General features: G+C 30.9%; 3 protein-coding genes across 3 annotated transcripts; 2 read left to right on the top strand and 1 right to left on the bottom strand.

Annotated features, from left to right (window-relative positions):
• Window positions 1–3,064: 3,064 nt before the first annotated feature.
• Window positions 3,065–10,511, top strand: LOC114179951 (monodehydroascorbate reductase, chloroplastic/mitochondrial). Its single transcript, XM_028066469.1, has 17 exons — window positions 3,065–3,287; window positions 3,363–3,522; window positions 3,619–3,718; window positions 3,831–3,908; window positions 4,122–4,193; window positions 4,586–4,704; window positions 4,791–4,874; window positions 5,209–5,299; window positions 6,914–7,015; window positions 7,128–7,217; window positions 7,395–7,475; window positions 7,765–7,836; window positions 8,866–8,960; window positions 9,051–9,139; window positions 9,241–9,303; window positions 9,394–9,434; window positions 10,140–10,511. The coding sequence occupies exons 1-17, from the start codon at window positions 3,272–3,274 to the stop codon at window positions 10,269–10,271; spliced, it is 1,485 nt and encodes a 494-aa protein (XP_027922270.1). The 5' UTR covers window positions 3,065–3,271; the 3' UTR covers window positions 10,272–10,511.
• Window positions 10,512–12,791: 2,280 nt separating this feature from the next.
• Window positions 12,792–14,493, top strand: LOC114176366 (heavy metal-associated isoprenylated plant protein 39-like). The gene is made up of 3 exons (XM_028061397.1): window positions 12,792–12,956; window positions 13,461–13,536; window positions 13,948–14,493. Exons 1-3 carry the CDS (start codon window positions 12,951–12,953, stop codon window positions 14,280–14,282), a joined length of 417 nt encoding a protein of 138 aa, XP_027917198.1. The 5' UTR covers window positions 12,792–12,950; the 3' UTR covers window positions 14,283–14,493.
• A 3,385-nt stretch (window positions 14,494–17,878) lies between these two features.
• LOC114178008 (1-aminocyclopropane-1-carboxylate synthase) lies at window positions 17,879–20,412 on the bottom strand. Its single transcript, XM_028063670.1, has 4 exons — window positions 20,114–20,412; window positions 19,873–20,004; window positions 19,591–19,751; window positions 17,879–19,242 (listed from the first exon to the last, which is right to left on the bottom strand). Exons 1-4 carry the CDS (start codon window positions 20,282–20,284, stop codon window positions 18,252–18,254), a joined length of 1,455 nt encoding a protein of 484 aa, XP_027919471.1. The 5' UTR covers window positions 20,285–20,412; the 3' UTR covers window positions 17,879–18,251.
• Window positions 20,413–23,172: the final 2,760 nt, after the last annotated feature.

The following is a 23,172-nucleotide window of genomic DNA, read 5'->3' as shown; positions in this document are numbered from 1 at the left end:
TCAAATAATCTTAAAACATTTTATCTTTTTATAAATAGATTTTTTAATGTCTTCAAGATAACCATTTTCATTAAGATTGGTTATTCATTGATCTTTTATTCTCTTTAAATAATTTAATATAATAAACATGAGAGGTTTAGTTATGTTTTAAATATTCGATAAATTTGAGAACATTCACTTGAGTCACTAATAAATTTTTATAATTTATTGAGCACTTAATAAATTTAAATTTTTCAATTGAATTCTCGCTCTTAACATTTTTTGCTAACTCAGTGATATGGTCATTAAGTGGCTGACCGTGGATATTATCTTGTTAAGACATCATGCTTAATTATTGTCATGTGCAATTTTACTATTTTAAAATATTATAAATTATAAATTTATAATATATAACTTTATAATTTTTAAATTTTTAAATTTTATAAATATGATAATATGATGATAAGACAATATGACGATATAATGATAAGACCATATGGCTAGATATGTCAAAATGAGTTCCAACCTTTGAACCAACGGCTCACCAAAGGTTTGAATCGGATTGGGTTGAGAAAATTTTATTTTTTCAAAAGTAAGTTGAATTGAACTCAACTTACTTAATCCACGAGTTAAATGGGTTTGAGCTATGTTGAATGTGGGTTGACCCACCAACAAAAACATTATTAATTTTTGTTACAATTTTTTATTTTATTTTATTTTTTTATAATTATTTACCACTTTTAATTATATAGGTTCACAATTTGGTATTTTTAAATACTAGAATGTTCTGAATAATATTTAAATAGTTTGAATGTTTGATTTATTTTTTTGTCAAGTTATATATGTTGATATTTTATAACAATATGATGATATGACGATATAACAATATTTCAACATGACAATATAACGATAACACAATAAAATAATATAATGATATAACGATATAACGTTATGACGATATGACAATATGATGATATGACGATATAATAATATAACAATAAAAATTTAAAATTATAAAATCATAAATTATAAAATTATAATTTATAAAGTTTTTAAAATAATAAAATTACATGTAACTGACAACCAACAACGGTGATATGAAAAAAAATAATCATATCAATCACTCTAAACAATTACATCACTAAGTTAACAAAAAAAAATTAACCGTGAGAATTTAGTTGAAATATTTAAATTTGTTGATTACTTAATATATCATAAAGATTTATTAAGAACACAATTAAAAATTCTCAAATTTCTCATAAATTTAACATAATTAATCTAATGAAAAATAACCAAAAAGCATTACCCATAATATGGGAATTGATTCTTCCATTATTTGGTGTTTATTTTATGTACAAGTGAGTCAGTATTTTCAACGTTATACTATTGACACAAACTAAAATAGTTATTTAGTATAAAAAGGTATAATATTCATCAAATTTAATATATGTACATTAAACGTGAGTATACTTTTTTAGCAATCAATTAAAAATATCCTTAATATGAGTTAAAAATAGTTATAATAAACTCTATAGTTTTTATTTATTTTATGTATAACATATAATGATTTACAGTCATTAAAACATAACACATTTTAGGATTGGAAATTTAAGATAAATTTTAATTGTTTGTTTTTTACTTTTAAAATATTATTTTATAACATTTTAATGTAGAAAAAGATGAACTGTATGCGTTTAAAAAAAGTTGCCGGCTCAGTACTACAAAGATGTCACCGTATATAGTAACTAAAAAATGTATTGAATTTGCAAGGTAAAGTAAGCAAAGTAGTTTTAAATAAAAGAAGGAAAAGTTATGGATGCGTAGTGGCATATACCGGGCACTTACACTCCCACAACTAAGGATGTTAGGTTGAATTATTTAGACGTGCAAGACATCACTACACGTCTTACCTTTATTTCTTTATTTTTCTTTCCAAAAAACACTTAGTAACATACTGACATCGAAGAATAGGAACAAAATAAAAACTTTTCTTTGATACATCACATCTCAGATACGCATACGAGTTTTTAGTTTTCGATCATGTTAACGTTAGGCATCATTACTGAGGAAAATATCAGTTTTCTTAAAGTAAGCATAAGCATTTGAGAACAATAGAAAGAGAGAACAATTGATATAGTTTTTAGAAGAAAAAAAACTTCCCAAATTTGTTTTTTTCAGGTAAAAAGTTTAATGTCTTAAACCAAATAACAAAAATACGGTGAATTATTTGACTCAAAGTTACTAACTACTTAAGCTAAAATAAAGTTTAAAAAATAACTGGAATAAAATAAAAGTTCAAAATATTTATTTGTAAATAAGATAAAGTTTAAGATTAATTAAAATAAAATTTAAATTCAAACTTAAATTTAAACTTAAATATTTATTTATTCAAAAATTAGGAGAGTTAAATACTTGATAACAAATGTACAGTAAAATATTTCTATTCGAAATGCACGAATTAAGTAATTCAAACAATTTAACAAGTTATGAAATTGTTTCTATATTTGTTAAAGAAAAAGTGTTCTATTACTTGAATATTATCATTGAAAAAACTTTTCAGATTTTTTTTCACACACTTTCAAAGTGACCGCGAAGAACCTACTAAAGTGTTTTAAATAATAAAAAAAGTGATGATATACTTAAATAACATTTTTTTTATTCAACTTCTATTCACCATTAAAAAAAAATATAAAATGAATTAAAATGAATAAAGTAGAAAAATTAAAAGAATAATTTTTATCAATTGTTAAATAGGTGTAAGAAGATTAAGAAGTATATATTTATAATTCTTCTAAAAAGAAATACGAATTGTTTTGAATATTGAAAGACAATTTACAAAACTACTTTTTAACAGGAACAAAAAAAGACAGAGCCCATGAGTTGTGGCGTCTCTAGATAGATAAGGCTGTTTCTTCCTGAATCTCCGTTTAAATGTTGTGGAGGGTGCAAAGAGTAAAAAAGTTGATGCTTTGTGTAACGACGGGCAAACTGACCTTAAGTGATTACAAAATGGGCTGGGCCCTGTATAGAAACAAAATGCTCTCGTCTTCTACGACGTCGTATTAGTCTATTGGGAAAGGACACACTGGGCACCAGCAGAATGAACATGGCGATAACCTCCAATGGAGAAAACGCAACAAATTTGACCATCTCCCGTCGCACACACTTCTTAATTTGAACAGACATCATGCCCCTTGGACCTCTACTAGAGCCACCTTAAGTAACACTAACTTACCCTTCAATAATTAATTTATCATTATTATAATAAGCTTCACCTATAAACAACGCATCCATGCCTTCTCCTTCAGGTACTCGACCTCTATTGTAGGAGTATTTGATTGCATTGTACTGTCGCTTTCTCTCGTAACCGATTTCTGTTTCAGCTCGTAGACTCACAATGGCCGCGATATCAAACTCATTATCACTCAAGCACGGTTTCTCTCTGGCGCGTCCGCAACGTCCTTTTCTCACTCCAGTTCCTCCTTCTTCCACTTCAATCAAATTCAGAAGATGCTACGCCGCTTTCGCCAATGAGAATCGCGAGTACGGCTTCTCTTAATTCATGCATATCACTGTTTTTTATTTTTTTTCAATTTTAGTTATTACGCGATTTTGAGTTTTCATTTTCTGTTGGAGCAGGTACGTGATCGTTGGCGGTGGAAATTCCGCGGGATATGCTGCACGCACTTTCGTCGAGCACGGCTTGGCGGATGGACGCCTTTGTATTGTGACCAAAGAGGTTTAATAGTTTCTAGCTTCAGTGTGTCAATTTCTGTTTCTTTAGTTTGAACTTGAACGTGATCTGTTTCTTTGTTGTTATTTATGATTTTTCGTTGAATTCGATGAATCAGCCATATGCACCTTACGAGCGTCCTGCTCTGACGAAAGCGTATTTGTTCCCGCCGGATAAGAAACCAGCGCGTCTCCCTGTAAGAGTTTTTTCCCTTAGTTACTGATAAAATGCGATTGCATCGTGTGATCCATTTAACGGACCTCATCTAGAATAAGGCTTTGGTGGTGGGGTGCTCATATATACTCTTCAATTAGTTATATTATTATGCTATTATTGCCATTCTGTACTGTTGTTCCCTGGCTTCACATTATGGTTTCTTGTCTGTGATAGTTCTTATATGTCTTTTTAGGGTTTTCACACGTGTGTTGGATCCGGTGGAGAGAGGCAGACTCCAGAGTGGTATAAAGAGAATGGGATAGAGGTAACTCTATATTTTGCTGTTGGAATCGTTTTGCAACAGGTTTGATCAGGGTAGGGATTTCAAAAATAAAGAGTAGAAAAATTTTAAGATTGCTTTGCATACACTGTTAAGTTTGTTTTTGGAATTCAGTTGAGTTCAACTGAAGACCAATCTGTCTCTTCTATTCTATTATGTTTGCTGCTTTGGAAAGCGGAAAGTTCTGTACATAAGGCTCCAAACTGGTTTCCACACACACACTTTAAGTATGCGCATGGTGCAATGAACGTAAAATTGCTTGAAATAGAATGGTAAAGCTTTGTATAATGTAGCTGTCTAAGGCAGCGTTCCTTTTGGTTCTCATCATTTAAAGCCAGTGAGATGAAGAGTTTAGGCTGTTTGTTTTTCCTGTCCAGATGTTGTATGAAGATCCAGTAAAGGATATTCATATTGAAAATCAAACTTTGACAACAAATTCTGGAAAAATTCTGAAGTATGGTTCGCTTATTATCGCAACAGGATGTACAGCATCAAGGTGTTGGTTTATTTACTTTAGTTCACTATTTATGTTTGTGTACAATGTGGTGCTGAAAATCTGAGTTGTTGATTTCTTGATGCAAGGTTTCCAGAGAAAATTGGGGGAAACCTACCTGGTGTTCACTATATCCGGAATGTTGCAGATGCTGATGCACTGATTTTATCATTGGTAATTTATTATGCCCTCTTACATGAATAATTTGATTGATTTTCACATTTCAAGTGGAGCATCTCTTGCACGTTCCAATTCTTACAATCGTTTGGTGTAGGTATTCAAATTGTGGTTTTTCCAATTCTACGATATTTTCACCATGAATATATTATTCTATCATAATCTTTGTCAAGAGTTCTTTCATACAAATTGAGAAAAGTTACAAATATTTTACATTTGTTGTAAGGTTGCTTTTAAGAAACATATCAATACAGCCTAAAGAAAAAAAAACAATAGGACATGCAATTGGTTCGTCATTATGATTTGTTTCATTTGTTTTCTTTAACTTCCAGGAAAAAGCAAAAAGGTTGTAGTTGTTGGAGGTGGTTATATAGGAATGGAGGTTGCTGCTGCTGCTGTTGGTTGGAATCTTGATACCACGGTATGTGTTTATTCTGCACCTTTTTCATTATCTATTTTATAGTTTGAAGTGAAAAGTTCTTGTTCTGACTTCCGTTATTGCCTATTAAGTGTTCATCTATGCCAACAGAAGTTTTGCATTTTGGTTCTCTACACAAAGCTTTAAAATGTCTTGCGTTAAGTAAATTTTATTGTATGTGATGAATCGTGAATTCATAATTAGGAGTCATTTAAAATTTCTTGCATTAACTTGTTTTGTTGAATGTCTACATTGGATCAGGCATGACATTCCTTTTTGTGATGTGTAAAATAACTACCCTCGAATCGCCACAAAAGGGTTGGTTAAGCCATACAAAAAATTCAATGAATTCATTATAAAACTCTTCACTTTTTATTGTTATATTGGGGATTAGAAATATGACTGTTGCTTTTCAATTAGCTTTTTCTACTTTCATTTCTAATTCGTTTATCTTATAGACTAGTATACCCCTTGTTGAAAGGATTAGTAACAAAACAGTGATGGAGGATGTTACCACTCTAGTACTATAGTGAGAAGAGAGAAACTGAGAAGAAAGATAATGAATGTTGTGTGTTCTTATTTATAATATAGAAGAGATACAATAACAAGGAACAAAATTAACATGTAATGATAAAAAATATTTGATAAAATATTTTTCTACCAAATCACATCATATCTCCTTATTTAGTGTTGTCAAATCACACCTTTAACATTCTCCCTCAAGTTGAAGCATTATATGGGACAAACCTTTTAGAAATATCATCAACACAAAACCCCTTGAGGGACCTAGTAAACATGTCAGCTAGTTGATTGCTGAAGATGACAGTAAATAATTACAAAGCAAGTAGATATTTCCTGGACATGATTTTCTCTATCAAAGTGACAACAATATTTAGTGCGTTTCTTCCCTTAAAATCATATCTTTAACACTCCTCAGGCTGTAATGTGTGTACCATGACTCAAACTTGTTAACAATGATTGGACGACACAATAGCTACGCAAAACCAAAGTTGTTAGAAAGCAAAATTGCTCAGAGGATGTGGTAGCTGCTAGTGCAAAAATGCTTAGAGAACATGGTAATTGTTGGAGAGCAAAAATGCTTAAAGAGCACCTCGGCTGCCAGAATGCAAAAATGCTTGGAGAGTGCAGTCACTACTGGGAAGCAACAAGTCTTATGAGGTTTCAACAACTTTCAGAGAGCAAAAATTGTCATTGCGCAACAGGGCAATGCTAGTAGTGCCAGATGCCGGCCAGAAAAAGTTTGTTGGGAGAAGAAAACAAACATTTTGGAAAAATATCCATGATGAACAATAAGGCTAGTTGGAAAAAGCTCGATGAAAATATAAGCTCACTAGAAAAATGTTGTCAACAAATAGTACTTGCCAGAAAAACATCGACAATAAACATTACTAATCGAAAAACATCATCGGTACACAGTATTGGCTGGAGGAACATCAACTGTAGATACATAAGGTTATAGATGTCTCCTATTCTAATAAATTGACATGAGTTAAGACAAACGCATGAGTTGAACTTTTATGCATACCCTTTATAAGATTTTTTTTTTGTAAAGTTTTGGCCGACTGACTTGCAAATATGTGTTTCCATAAAAAGTAGATCATATTTCCGGAAGATCAACTTTTGCAAAGACTGTTTACTCCTTCTCTTTCCCGGAGATATGAAGAACTCTACCAAAAAAATGGAGTCAAAATCTTAAAGGTATTTCCTCTTTCTCCATTTCTGTAATTCTTTCCATTGCTATAATTATTAGGTAGTAATGGGTTTGAGAAAACCTTTCCCTTTTTTGTTTTTTTAAATCTTAATTCGCCAGGGTGCCTCCATAAAAAATTTGGAAGCTGGTTCTAATGGACTTGTAGCTGGTGTGAAACTTGGAGATGGATCTGTGGTGGAAGCAGATACAGTAATTACATTTTTAAGTACTCTTTAATATTTGAAGATCATTTCCGTACAAATTTACTTCTGTAATGCATGCGTTACAAGAGAAAGAATTGAGGTTTTAAATCTACGTTAGGCAAGAAGGACAAAACGTAGAGATTTTTTTTTTTTTTTTCTCTTTACTTTTTCTTCTGATTCACAGGTTATCATAGGCATCGGAGCTAAACCTGCTGTCAGCCCCTTTGAGAGGGTGGGCCTAAATACAGATGTTGGTGGTATACAGGTGAGGCCAATTAATAACAATAATTTGAAAAAAAATTAAAAAGATTAGGAAACACTAACGACTAAGAGTCTTATAATGAACCCTATTTTTGTGCATGGGCAAGACCATCTATGTCTTCCCTTTCCGGTGAATGAAGCATAGGTTTTTAAACATGTTAATCATCAATTCTCGGAGATCATTCTGTTTATTAGAGATACTACCCACATTTGCAGAAGAAACTTGGAGGGAGCCAAAATAATGGTTGAAGAACTTTGTCTAAATGCATCAATAGCTTTTTTTTTTTTTTCAGGTTGATGGTTTGTTCCGGACAAGCATTCCAGGAATCTTTGCTGTTGGTGATGTAGCAGCTTTCCCTTTAAAGGTACAAAATTAACTTTGCTTTTGAAGTTTTATCAATTCATTGTTGGAGCATTTACAGTTTGGATTAGATATATTTTAGGCAAAAGAAAAGAAAGTATTTTTGGATGAATTTGAATACAATATTTAATCCAGTCCAATTTCTTATAGACTGGATTGGATTGGTTATGTGGTTTTAGTCTCCTCCTATGTAACACATACTATTTAATAAATATAATAAAAATACTTATTCAGTGTATTGAATATCGACCTGTTAGACAATAGGCACCGCATTATCCAACTTGTAAATCTAGGGTTAAAATAATATGAAGTTTATATAAAGTTGCAGATACATGTTTATACATAAATTTTACATTACTAGAATTTAGGCATGGGAACTCTCAATCCTACAAAACTGTTTTTTAGGATAACTACCGGCCAAATCAAGCCTTATAAGGATTACATTGATTACATATTTAGCAGTTTGAGATTTTAACGAATGCATGCACAAATTTTTACTTCTCTTTGTAGACTTAGACTTGGCACACTGTATATAATATTTTGTTTCTTCTATCCATTCTTTATCAAAAGTCAAAACCTATTTTTCAGCATAAACATAAAAGTGATATAATAGCAGAGAACAAAAGATACAACAACCACAACAATATTATAGTTTGAAAAGATAAAAATACAAAATTCAAGCTAACTAAATTAATACACTTATAAAATATTAATATAATTAGACTTAAAATAGTTAAAAAAATTATGAACAAAATAAGTAGGTATATACAAATATTAGTACAATAATTTCATAAACAAAATTATATATACACGTAATTTGGGCTTGACTTGGGTTTGGATTGGCTTTGAAAATCACATACGAATTCCAATCCAATTCAATAAAAACTTCTCAACTATTTCACTTGATTTGGTTTTTTGTTATTTTCTTTTTGGCTTTTAGTTTGGTGTTCGTGATTTGCATTGAATTGGATCAGTTTATGTATATCTTTTCATTTTTTTCATCTGACATATGAGTTTATGGAAAACCGGACAGATTTATGACCGTATCTCTCGAGTGGAACATGTAGATCATGCTCGTCGCTCTGCACAGCACTGTGTGAAAGCATTACTCAGCGCACAAACTCAAACGTACATGGGATTATATGTTCCTGTCATTTATCCTTGGAGTTCATTTTTTTCCGCCAGCTGATTTTCTGAATTTACTTAATGAATTTTCAGGTATGACTATCTTCCATACTTCTACTCGAGGATTTTTGAATATGAAGGAAGCCCTAGGAAAGTATGGTGGCAGTTCTTTGGAGACAATGGTAAATATTACTTAAAAATAAATATTATCGCCAGTATTTGCTTCTTTTATCAACTTTTAAATTTCTCTTATTACTCTTACCATTTATTTTTCTTTGGACAGTCGGAGAAACAGTTGAAGTTGGAAATTTTGATCCTAAAATAGCTACCTTCTGGATTGAATCTGGTAATGCTTTAATGTGTACGTTTAAATGCATACATATGCTTGTTTGATCTTTGAATTACTCTTACAAAGAATATGATTACTTGAGCACAGGTAAGCTGAAAGGAGTTCTTCTTGAAAGTGGGAGCCCCGAGGTACTTGCTAGTTGCCACTATCTTTCTACAGTGTAATTGATATTATTAGAATTATACACAGACACACACACTAGCAGAAAGATAGACACTACATGGTCAGTCTTTCTGCATTTCTTATACTTTTAGATAAGACGTAAAATTGATATTTTATGAAAAGAATTATCGAATACTGCAAGTATCCTAATACAATAGGTACTTAATGGAGTTAATTTGCCATAATCTATGGCATGTTTACGAAAAATCGGCAAAGTTGCTTTCGTTTTTATTGGTATCGTTAAATGTGTACACAACACGATAACACTGTTGGTCAGCAGTTATTTTTGTTAGCTTGGTTCTGTTTCAGTTTGTACAATTTCTTTGGTAAGGAGAAGTTAAGAAAGTTGAATTAATTCTTGTAAGCTAAAATCAATATATACAGTTAAACTTTTAGAAAAAAAAAAGAGAGGTTCTATAAAAATTAACTAATTGTTAGTTTTTGATTATGGAAAAAGCTCAAACCATTTTTATCTCATTTTCTTCTCACTCATAGTATTTATATTTAAATAGAAGTTTATCTAAGTAGAGACTAAGTTCTCTTTCTATACTACACTAGTAAATTACAGAATTTATATTCAGAACTAGTCGTATATAATTGAGAATTCATTTCAATAGACGTGGGATCATTGAAAGAGAAAACCTAATGCTGATTTTTTGTTTTTAACTCAGGAATTTCAACTCCTGCCTAAACTCGCCAGAAATCAACCTCTGATTGACAAAGCCAAACTTCAAAACGCAACTACAGTGGAGGAGGCTCTAGAGATTGCTCGGGCATCCTTACAAGGCAAAGCCGCTGTCTAATAATCTCGGTAATAGCATCCAGTCACTTCTATTCATTTTCGGCCAGATTATCAGGGACCATCTGTCGTCATCTGAGTAGGGATTGCCCCCTTTGGGAGAGAATAATTTTTATTATATTCACTCACATGTTATTATTAATGGGTTTGAACTGGAATGAATGTCTTGGATCTGATTTAGCGTCATTTGGCATCCATGAATTTTCTCAATAATTTAAGATAGTCTTTGCCTTTTCACTTTACATTTATCGTCCTGGAATGTGATTTTTGTTCTTTACTTACTACCCTCAACCCTGACTTCCTTTCCATTCCTCGATGGTTGATTTTTTAACGACTGTTTTTTCTCGTTAGTTTGCTCGACCTTGCATTTCCAGGTTCTTTTTCTAATATAATACAAGGCAGAATAAAGTTCTTTTGTATGTGTCCTGCGTATTATAGGTCATTGTTTGCTGGTTGATTTTGGTAGATTAAAAAATTGAGTGTGAAGGGTTTTTTTTACTCAATGTGGATCTTCACACCTAATGAATCCTGACAATCTCTCCCACAATAGGTTTTTGGGTCATTTTTAACGAATGAGACTTTGTATAAATTGAATTCTTACAATCATCTCATTAAGTTTATGAGGGGATGAGGCTTTCTATTTATATACCGGTCATCTTATTTATTTTTTGCCGATGTGAGACTTTGAACTCGCATTTAATCAAATCAATCTTTTCCTAAATAGGTTTATAAGTCTTTTTACTTATATACTAATCATCTTATTATTTTTACCAAATGTGGGGTTTTAAACTACATGAATCCTATCAATCTTTCTCTCAATAGGTTTTTAAGTTCCTTTTATTTATTTATGTAACAATGATTTTACTCATTTTTACCCGATGCGGATGTGGAGTTTTGACTTACGTTAAATCCTAATAATTTGTTTTTGTATAGGTTTATGAGTCGCTTTTTTTATATACTGTTTTCCTTAATAGATTTATGAGCCGTTTTTCTTATATACTAGTTATCTTATTAATTTTTTTTAATGTAGAATTTTGGACTAACATTAAATTCTAAAAGTTATTTTTTTATTATATTTTGGAGTCATACTTATATGCTTGTCATTGTATGAGAAATGAAATTAAAGGGGCACTTAGACTACTTTAATAAAAAATTGGTTTAAAAGCTTGCCGTTAACTATTTGTTAATAACTTCTGTAAGTATTTTGTATAAGTCCTTGTCATTCTGTAACTTGAAGAAAAATCCCTATACTTTCTATGGGAGAATATTCAAATCAAGTAACACATTTTGAACATTTTTCTCGTGTAATATGCAAACTTAAATACTTGTTCTCCTAAAGTAAAAAAATAACAAATTTACAAAAAAAACACATTAACAACTAAAAGATAGATTGCCGATATTTTTTTTAATTAATGTATCATTTTCAATAACAGAGGAAAGCTATTAGCGATTTTAATACCTTTAGTGTCTTCCAACAAAGAACTGAAGGCCATGATAAAAAAACAGAGCTTAATAGTTTATTTATTTTTTTATTGAAAGAGCGCGCGTTTTTTTATCTATTTCAAAAAAAATTCAAGCACAGCTCAGTTATACCAAGGATAAAATATGTTTTTTTTTTTTAAATGAATGAATTCAATTCTAATTTAAAAGTAAAATTCTGTATTTTCTAAAATTTTAAAATACGATTTTTATTCCAGTATTATTTGTTGGAAAAAAAAATCAAGTGATTACCTAATTAAATCATCCATTATTACGTATTAATACTGTCAACATATAGCATTTTTTAAAATTTGAGCATGCACCATAACTATTCTTCGTCCAGAGAGTGTATAACATGCAGCGTGACGCATAGGTCATTCCCAATGCGAAAGACTTGGTCAAGCTTTTACCCTTCAAATCTTCAACAACACGCAAACACAGACAAAATCAAAACAAATTCATTTGTTTGGCTGTCATAAATCTTGCGTCAATTTCATCCCTTCCTTGCCCAACACTCTCATTCAATAGAAAAACAAAACGCACAGATTTAGTTTTCATTTTTCAAACCATAAAATCCTTGTCAAACTTAGAAAACTTTAAATAAATTTCCACAATGAAATCATTTTTTAAAGTTAGCTATTTTTTCACATTTTAGTGATTAAATATGTATTTATACCAGTGAAAACATAGTTTTAGACGATGCACTTCTTTCCAAAACTTAAACTTTTTATATTCTCAATTTGATGAATTACTTTGTTTTTGAACGAAAAATTAATAACAAATTATTAAAAATAATATTTAAATAAAGATTAAATGTTAGAATGTGGAGTTATTGGTGGAAACATGTAGTAACTTTTCTTTGGAGGTGTTGGATTAGAGAGATGTATGTAATACTTGGGAAGTTTTAAAATAAAAATGAGTGATGTTAACATGAAGGGTTGATTTAAGAATCTTAAAGGAGTTATTGGATTGAAAATGGTCTAAAATGTTAGTTTACCCAAAAAACAATTAACTAAGAAGGCACTTGTTTGACTTGTTTTGATCTTATATTATATAATAACAGGGTTGATGCATTGGAAATAGTCCATCCTCCACATAAACCTTGCCCCAACCCATCACTGAAATTGCACTGCTAATTTCTCTGCTTCTTCCTTTCTTCCTCAAACACTCTTCACTCATTGTCAAAACTTAGACCAATTTGTAAATGAAGGTGAGACTTCCTATTCTTATTGAAAGTTCAGTTCCTCATGCACTTCCTATGTTATATCTTCTGGTTCTCTCTAATCTTATATGTTTTTGTTTTGCCTTTCACAAGTTTGTGTCCCTTTCTCATCATTCTTCCTTTAAACAAGAATGACCTCTTCAATATATATCTCTTTTATCTTTGTTTAATTTTCATTTTCATTTTCTATCCCCTCCCCCACTCTGTTTTTTATCATTATACCCATTTTCTAATCTGTTTCATACATATATTATTTAAACGCTATCATAGTTGATGCAGATTATAGTATGCACACATCACAGTACCATAGTCCATATTTCAGTTACAATATGATTTCACATCTCTTCTTTTCCTAGCTTAGCTTCTATACAAACACAGAAAAAGAAAAGAGCTTAAACATGTTTTAATCTTAATTGGTGATTATTGTTTCGTGATTATTATTACGAGCTTAAACCTGCATGTTGTTGTTGTTGCTGTTTTGTTTTGCTGCAGAAAGTGGTGGTGAAATTGGATTTGCACGATGAGAAAGCAAAGCAGAAGGCGATGAAATCGGTTTCTAGCCTGCCAGGTACTGATTTAAGACCTTACTTTGGTAGCTTATGGATTTAAATTATAATTTTGATAATTATAGAAAAATACATCTAAATTCTCTCTTTCATTTACTGCAATTTCTAACTGTGGATATTGGACCATTAGGAATCATTCAATACATATAAATATTGATTTGGAACAATTTTTCCCATTAATTAGTGAGAATGGCTTTCAACAAAGCATGTTGTCAATATAAAAGGACAAAGGGGTTAATCACAGGAATGGACGTTTATTTTGTCTCTACTTGCCACTCTGAACATAAGTGAACCTTAATTAGTAAAATGGACGGCTTAAAGTTATGTGTTAATTATCAATTCCTTAAACAGATTTTAATATTTACAACACATTTAAAAAAAATAAGACGTTTGTTGATAATTTGAATATGCAGGTATTGATTCGATCTCCATGGACATGAAGGAGAAGAAACTGACAGTAGTGGGTGACATAGACCCTGTGAGTGTGGTGAGCAAATTGAGAAAAACTTGGCACACAGAAATTGTAACTGTTGGGCCGGCAAAAGAGCCAGAGAAGAAGAAAGACGAAGAGAAGAAAGACGATGGGAAAAAAGATGACAACAAGAAGAAAGATGATGAGAAGAAGAAAGATCCAAATCAGCAAATTGAGGAACTTGTCAAGCTCTACAAAGCATACAATCCTCACATGACCACATATTATTATGTTCAGAGTGCTGAAGAAAACCCTAATGCTTGTGCTATTTCTTGACTCACACTCTCATCTTTTTTCATCTTTCACACCATCAAAAAACCACAACTCATGTTTATTGGTGAATCCCATGCCACCATAGATGACCCAACCTCGTGAAACCTTCGTGTAAATTATATTTTGGGAGTATTGATTGAGAGGATTACGATGTACCAAAACAGGCTATGGAGGTTTTGAATGAATAAATCAATTGATGTGTGAATTGTGGGAATATTGATCATTACTGTGTTATTTGATACCAATTTAGAAAATTGTGTCTACTGGAATTTTGTTCTTATCGAAAATCTGAGTATAGTCGAAGTTTTTTACCGAGTAAAATTGAAAAAAAATTGACTATTATATATGAATCATAAATTTATTATTTTGAAGATTTAAGTTGAAAATAATGTTATTTTTTTATATCTAAATTTGATTCTTATCTTATTTGTGCTGTGTTATCAAAACTTGTGTTTCTTTTTCGGTCATTTTTCTTCGAAAGACTTTGTAACGTATTTTATGAGAGAAATTGGACTCTACTTGATGTATACATTTTGGGTGACCGTAACATTTTGAAAAGTTGTTTGGGATAAGATTGAATTATGGAACACGGTCTTTTATTATCTTGATCAAGATGTGATGACGATGTTAAGGTTTTATATATATATATATATATATATATATATATATATATATATTCAGAAAAGATTAAAATAGTGACTGTGGTTTTGGTTTTGGGGCCAAAACCAGTGGCCAAATTAATATCCAGAGTTAGCTTGCGGTTGAAAGCGTGTCTCCTTGATTAAGAAGTTTAAGGTAGGGTTGTCACAACAACCCAAGGTTACTTCAAAAACGTTTTTAATTGGATATAATATTTATATTTTTCTCAAAACGTCTTAATGGAAAAAAAAATGTTAAGCCTAGAAAATTAACAACTGGCAATAAAAATTTTAAAAATGTTTATGAAAACAGAGCAAACAATAAGGAAGAATGAGAATGAGTTGTTAATAAATTCCAATGAAAAATCCTAAAATAATAAAAATTGTATGTGTAAAAGTAGGCTTAAACATAATAATTTGAGCATGAAGTAGGTTCTGAAGGTAGTGACTCTTGCTGTGTATTAGGAGGTATGTTAAAATTATTGAGGCATTGTACTGTATTGCCTTATTGTCGGCTCCAATGCATAATTCCAAATGATGAAAAACTTTGTTCTAATTTGTTGGTCGGTTTTAAATTCTTGATGTTGACAAACAACCACCTATGACATGTAGAATCATTATAAATCTATGATCAAGACAAACCATAAGACAATCAAATATAGAAATAGAAAGGTAAAGAAATAAAAAAAATAGTGTTATATTTTTGCTCGTATTGTATACGAATTTGATTCTCTATCGAATTTTGTTATATATTTATTAAGTCTTTGATTATCACTAATTTTGATATTTTAAAATATATTAAAAAATATTTAAAATATCAACTCAATATATTTTTAATATTTAATAAAAGATAACATCAAAAGAATTAATAGAAAATCTGAATTCATTATATACACTATTTATATATAATTTAAAGACGAACTCTTAATATTTGTACTCTTCAAACGATAAATTAATATCTAAAATAATAATATTAAATCATGAGCATCTCTTAAAAAAATTTTATCTTCTGATAACTTATTTGTCAATAACATATATAGCTGAAACATAAAAGCATATTTTCCCTTGTAAATCTTTAATTTCAATTTCAAGGGTTTAAATCTAACTTTTTTTCCCTTGTATCTTCGTTTTTTTTACCTATATCAGTTATTGTTGTTTTTCTCCACTTTAATCTTTTTCTACTTTATTTTTTCTTTCAAAGCTTCTCGAAAAACTATTGGGTCTTGATTATTGATTATAGTTTGTCCAACTTTTGGCAGTCCACCAAGAATTACTTGAAGTACTTGTTGCGATAAAATAATGTATCAACAAAAATAAATGGATATCTTTATGTTCTTTTGGTAAGAGCTTGAGTAATATAATTTAGTGTCTTAACCAACATAGGGAGCGAGTTCACTTTAAAAATATATTTAACTTTATTAAAAAATTTAATATATTTAAACTTGAAGGACCAAAATTATATTTAACTTCATTAAAAAAATTTATTTTATTAAATTAATTTTGTTGTGATGACGTGAGTGATATTTTCATTTATCCATCTCCAACATATCGGCTAATTATTTTTTATTAGCAAGTTAAAGAATATTAACAAGCTACAGAGCAAATTTATTGGCAAGTTAGGGACTAGACGACCAAAGTAAAGGTAATGTAATCTTGACATATACTTAGACAAAAATAATTAAATATTTAAAATTGAATTAAGTCTTTAAAGTAATAAACTTAATTAATGTATAATGTGACGTAAATGGATTCAACATAAAGAGGGTTATTTATGTATAGATTGTTCAACAAAAAGACATTCCGTTAGATTTAGATGCAGATTTTGATAATCACGAGAAGTAAAAGGAATTATAAATCCCCTAATTACGTTAAAGATACTTAAACTGTTGTAGGTAAAGCCTCTTTATTATTGAGATGACACAGTCATCAGTGATGTGATCCTTTTTTAAATGTGTCATCCATATTATAATAATAATCAGCCATTTAAATGCAGAATAGCTTAGGTCACCCCTCTCGTAACATCTAGCATTTTACCACGGTTTTTTTAAGGATCACAGAAATAATTCAAAATTATTTGAGTTTTAATTCAACAATCTTTTTAAATAAAAATAAAAAATAAATTAAGGAAAATAAATATATAAGTTTAGGAGCAAAAATAACTTTTTTTACATATTTAATAAATCCGCACCAAGTATACAATTGATGTCATTCTGTATGCCATTGAACCAATATCTAACTAATCTTGGGTTTCTTAAGAAAAACATTCTTAATTGCAGCACCAAATCTTATCCAATGAGTTTTTGCTATTTGTAAGACAATAATGTTATCTGATTTGATCAAAATTGACTGTTTCTAAGTATACATGTGTTGTCTGATTGTTGTGTACTCTGCAGTAGTTGATCAAAGGAGCTACCTACGCCATTATTTTAAAGTTGTAATATCAAAAGGTATAACCTTGAATACAACGAAAAAGGGGACATACTTTTCTTCTTCTTTCTAAAGTAAAATACAATCCCCTTTCTTGTAAAGGGCTTAAGTTATTAGATTCTTTATTTTATGCGTTTCACTCTTCTGTGACATTACACGTATTACACCTTAATTTATTCTGATATGAATGAACTTTTGGGAATGTTTTCTTGTCTAATAGTTTAACAACATCATCAACCATTAGTTTTAAACTTGTTATCGGATTTGAGATTTTAAGATATGAATTTGAGTGTAAAGATTCAAAATCAATAACTAAGATGTTAAAGAAGAAAAGTATTCCTGAAATTGAAGTTAGCATCTTTTGCGAGAAGAGAACACAACTCACCTATTATTTTATTTATCATATTTTGATTTGTGGAACTTCCAACAAATGTTTATCAGGTAGTAATCTTTTACCTGCCATGCATCATTCAAAATCTCGTTTTTGACTTTGACAAATGAAGAGGAGGAAAAAATGTAGTCTTCTGTACGAAATGGAAATGAATTTGAAGACCTTTATTAACAATTTATTCATAATTGAAAGTTACAATTTCGGTAACAGAATACAGACATCTTTTGGACTCTTTTAATAAACCAATAACCTTACAGAATCTATAAACTTTTTTCACCTTGAACCCGTTATTTGGTCAGTGAAAAAAGAAAAAAATGCCCCTAAGATTGAAGGGGCGTGCATGAATCAGCACAACTTCTAGGACACTAGATTGTGATGCCGATCACAAAAACAGCATCAGGAATTTCCTGTTATCGCTGTTCCATGAACAAATCCAGCGCTTATGTACCTTCCCAAAATAACAAATCAAAGAACCAAGTAATAATCTTCAGATATGAGTTACTTCTTCTAAGCGACTCAGTTTGTGGCTTTAACCATAGGTGACTGAGGTAGGGGAGAGTGAGGTGACATCATGATATCATCAAATCTTCTGGTTTTGAGGCTCAGCCTCAAGTTACTGTGCCAACAATGTTTCTTGTTAGGCACCACCACCTCTTTGTTTTGAAGCACAAAGGTGCGGATTCGTTGCAAAGCAATTTGCACAGCCATGTCATCCATGTTGGCATAGCACACCCTAAACCACCCTGGCTCAGTGCAATGGAAGGAAGAGCCAGGTGAAACATTGATCTTAACTTCATGAATGATCACTTTCCAAAGCTCCATTTCAGACTCCAAAGTTGGCTTTTTCAGAAGTTGCCTTAAATCCATCCACACAAATAGACCAGCATTGCTTTGCAAACACTTTATGCCAACTTTTGCCAACCCCCCAGTGAAAACCCTGAACCTTTGAGCCAACCTCTTTGCACTCTCTGCCAGAAACCTCTCCACAAACTCATCATCATTCAGCATTGATGCTAAAAGATACTGAGTCTGTGTTGACACCAATCCAAAGCTTGACATTTTGCGTGCACAATTAACCACAGCATCGTTGTAAGAGTATATGATGCCAACTCTGAAGCCAGGGAACCCCATGTCCTTTGAAAGACTATAAACAATGTGAACCAGGTTGCGGTCACACTCTATGTCTGTTTCTTCCTCTAATATCTCAGCTATGCTTATGAAACCGGGGTGGCTGAAAACTGTTGCAGCGTATATTTCATCACACACAAGGTGGATACGCTTCTCATTGATGAAGCTCACCACGGTTCTCAGTGTCTTTCTGTCCATGATCGTGCCTAATGGATTTGATGGATTGGTGATGAGTAAACCCTTTACTCTGATGTTATCGTTTCTTGCTTTCTCATAGGCATCGTCCAATGCTTCCTTTGTCAGCATGAAATTATTTGAGCCGTCGCACATAACTGGAACAAGTTGAACTCCCGTTCTCCACCTCAAATCCCGGTCAAAACTGCATTAGGAAATTCAGATTCTTATTAGAAACAAACATCAAGATGTAGATGTCAACAAAATTAATATCATATGATTACATAATTTTTCTTGGTTTATTTTTTCTTGTAATGGGAAGGACAAAAGAAAGTCTGAGATGGCGTGACAATGAATAATCGAACAATGTTCATGATCAAACTGCTATTCAATTGTGGTCTGAATTTGACTTTAGTTTAAGGGCTTTCGTTTTTTATTTGATAGGACCGTTGACTACTTCCACTCATTATCATCATCTTCTTCTAAATTAATGCCCGAAAAATAATGAAAAAAAAAATTAAGAAAGAACTAGAAACTGAATTGAATATATTACCCTGGGTAATAGGGAATGGGCACTAGGAATGCTTCACCGGGATTTGCCAAACAAAAGGCAGTAACTTCGTGTGCACCAGTGGCTCCACCGCTCATGACAATACGGTCAGGGTCAAAGGTGATTCTGTTTCCCCTTGTTCTAGCCATAAAATTAGCCACAGCCTGTGCAAGTTCGCAATTCACGTTTAGCTTTTGATTGCATCAAATGTTATCAATAGTGAAACTCAACTTATGGCATAAAGAGAGCGTTTGTGATCAAATTTCACTTTATGTTGTAACTCACATTTCTGAACTCGGGAAGACCATGATAATCCTGAAAGTTAGCTATGGCCCTGAAATCATTTATTCCTTCTGGAGTGCAAATGGAGGCCTCAGGGTTGTTCAGAATCCAATCTTCAACCAAATCAGAAGTAAGCTGCAAAAATTGAAGATAACTAAATTAGCAGCAGATACGTAGATGAACCATATTCCTCCCAATTCATGCAATTGCATGACATTGGAGTGAAGTTTTACACGGTTTATACCTGATTCTCAGCGAGACCCATTTGGATAACCCCGTTAGGATTATCAGTGGGGTGAAAGGGGTTTTCATCATAAGCCTTCCATCCATCAAAGTATGGGGATGATTCACCATGTCCATCACTGATAGCCATCTTGGACAACAAGTGAGTTTGTTCCATGGCCATGAAACCCATATGGTGTATGTTTATGTTGTGATTAGAGTGTGGAGTGTAAAAAAGTGTGTGAATTGATGAAATCCAAGTAAGTGGGAGAGAGGATGTTGAAATGAAGTTAGGAAAATGGTGTGAATAATTTTTACAAAGGAAATGTGTTGCAATGAAGAAGAGAAGGAAGAGAGAGGGTGTATTTATTGTAGAATGAAGCTTGACTTTGAGAGACAGTGGTTCAGATGGATGAAGGTTCAGAGGAAGGAGAGAAGGTGTGAGGGTTTGAAAATTAGGCAGAGTTGGTATGCAGAGAGACCCACTATTAATTAGTAATGCTTTGTGAGACCTAGCTAGCTGCCACTTGTAATAAATTTTGTCAACTCAGTGGAAACCAGCAACACTTTCCGTTAGTATTCAAGTCCAAATTAAGTTCCCACACTTTCTTATTTCTTACACGTGTATACTCTACTTTCTACATTTTCGTTTTGGTATAAATACACATTTGGTACACAAACTTTTTTGAAAAGTTCAATTTGGTATCCGAACTTTAGAAATATTCAATTTGGTACCCCAATTTTCTAAAGAGATTCAATGTTAAGTTGGAGTTAACACCGTGTCCGTACAGGACACGTGTCAAGCCATGAAATTTTTATTTTTAAAATTTTTTTTTTCAAAAAAATTAATTTTTTTTCAAAAAATTTAAAAACTGTCACGTGTCAGTTTATCATCGTGCCACGTGGCAGCTTACAATCATGACATGTGGCAGTGTAATAGTTGTTTTCAATTTAGTACCTTAATTTAAATTTTTGGTTCAATTTAGTACCCAAATTTTTAAAAATGATTCAATTTCGTCCTTTCATATTTGAGACCAAATTAGTAAATAAGCTTAACTATAACTTATATAAACATGTTAAAATAATTGTTTTGAATTTATACATCAAATCACTACACCTAAATATTCAAATTATTTTATTTTTTACAAGTGTAAAAAATTTCATGTATAAAAAATTACAAAGATTAAAATGTAAAAAATAAAATAATTTAAGTATTTAGGTGAAATGATTTGATGTATATATTAAAAAAAGTTATTGTAACATGTATATATAGGTTGTAATTAAGCTTATTTACTAATTTGGTCTCAAATGGAAGATGACGAAATTGGATGATTTTAAAAAATTGGGGTACTAAATTGAACCAAAAATTTAAATTGGGGTACTAAATTGAAAACAACTATTAAACTGTCACGTGTCATGATTGTAAGCTGTCACGTGGCACGATGATAAACTGACACGTGGCAATTTTAAAATTTTTTGAAAAAAATTAATTTTTTTGAAAAAAAAAATTTTAAAAAATAAAAATTTCATGGCTTGACACGTGTCCTGTACGGACACGGTGTTAACTCCAACTTAACGGAGAGGACCAAATTGAATTTCTTTAAAAAATTGGGGTACCAAATTGAACATTTCTAAAGTTCGGGTACCAAATTGAACTTTCCGAAAAAGTTTAGGTACCAAATGTGTATTTATACCTTTCATTTTCTACTATCAAACATAATTTCAATAACTCATGTGCATACATATCCAACTCTTCCTTTGGGTTGTCATCTAATCAAATTTATTACGAATATAATTAATTAAGGTTAAAATACCTTTTTGGTCCTAATTTTCGTTAAGTTTTTTCAAATAAGTCCTAATTTTGATTTTCTGTTCAAATAGGTCCCAATTTTCGTCAATTATGTTCAATTGGGTCCTTTTTTGCTAACACTGTTTAAATCATTAACGGCCATGAACAGTGACTGCCACGTGTCATCTCGTGGTTTTTTTGAATTTTTTTTATTTTTATTTTTAATTTTTAATTTTTTTTAAATTTTTTTAAAATTTTTTTAAATGTACATGTGTCAACCCAGGAGTGTGCCACGTGTCACTTTGTGGTTTTTTTGAATTTTTTATTTTATTTTTTTGAATTTTTTTTGAATTCTTTTGAATTATTTTTTAAATGTCCACGTGTCAATCTAGTAGTGTGCCACGTGTCAAAGTCAATATTCTATATTCAATTTAGTCCCTATATTTGTTATTTTTGTTTAATTAGGTCCTAATTTTTGTTAAGATTAACCAATTTGGTCCCTATAGAAGATGTGACCAAATTTAATTTTTATATCAAAGTTATAATGATGTGAATTTTAATATATTATATAAAGATATTTAATAAAAAGTATGAATTTTAATATAAAAATTAAATTTGGTTTTAATTTGGAGAGGGACCAAATTGGTTAATGTTAACAAAAATTGGGACCTAATTGAACAAAAATAACAAATATAGGGACCAAATTGAATTTAGAATATTGACTTTGACATGTGACACGCTACTGGATTGACATGTGGACATTTTAAAAAAAATTAAAAAACATTTAATTTTTTTAAAAAAAATTCAAAAAAAATTCAAAAAAACCACGAAGTGACACGTGGCACACTCCTAAGTTGACACGTGTATATTTAAAAAAATTAACAAAATTTAAAAAAATTAAAAAAAATTAAAATAAATAAATAAAATTCAAAAAAAACCACGAAGTGACACGTGGCAGTCACTGTTCATGGCCGTTAATGATTTAAACGGTGTTAGCAAAAAAGGACTCAATTGAACAAAATTGACAAAAATTAGGACCTATTTGAACACAAAACCAAAATTAGGACTTATTTGAAAAAACTTGACAAAAATTGGGACCAAAAAGGTATTTTAACCAATTAATTAATTATAGAGTTTTTTTGCGATTTAATAAAAGAAAAAAAAATTGTTTGCCAAAAAAAAAACCAATTGATAACTCATTTTGGGGTAATGCGGTCTTAAAAAAAGTAAATTTTTGTATTTATAAAGAAAAAAGAGAGTGAAGTGTAGTGTCTAATTGATATAAAAACTTT

This window comes from Vigna unguiculata, chromosome 3 (assembly GCF_004118075.2).
Source record: "Vigna unguiculata cultivar IT97K-499-35 chromosome 3, ASM411807v1, whole genome shotgun sequence".
Taxonomy (NCBI): Eukaryota; Viridiplantae; Streptophyta; class Magnoliopsida; order Fabales; family Fabaceae; genus Vigna; species Vigna unguiculata.
This window is presented reverse-complemented; position numbering and strand designations above follow the sequence as displayed.

Bases quoted from the DNA above. Each gene is read 5' to 3' on its own strand.
- LOC114178008 (XM_028063670.1), bottom strand. From the start codon at position 20,284: ATGGGTTTCATGGCCATGGAACAAACTCACTTGTTGTCCAAGATGGCT. The intron at 19,752-19,872 runs GTGAGTTACAAC...GAACTTGCACAG, and splicing joins GTCTTCCCGAGTTCAGAAAT to GCTGTGGCTAATTTTATGGC. The intron at 19,243-19,590 runs GTAATATATTCA...TTCCTAATGCAG, and splicing joins CCCATTCCCTATTACCCAGG to TTTTGACCGGGATTTGAGGT.
- LOC114176366 (XM_028061397.1), top strand. The intron at 13,537-13,947 runs GTACTGATTTAA...TTGAATATGCAG, and splicing joins ATCGGTTTCTAGCCTGCCAG to GTATTGATTCGATCTCCATG.
- LOC114179951 (XM_028066469.1), top strand. The intron at 9,140-9,240 runs GTAAATATTACT...TTCTTTGGACAG, and splicing joins GCAGTTCTTTGGAGACAATG to TCGGAGAAACAGTTGAAGTT. The intron at 9,304-9,393 runs GTAATGCTTTAA...ACTTGAGCACAG, and splicing joins TACCTTCTGGATTGAATCTG to GTAAGCTGAAAGGAGTTCTT.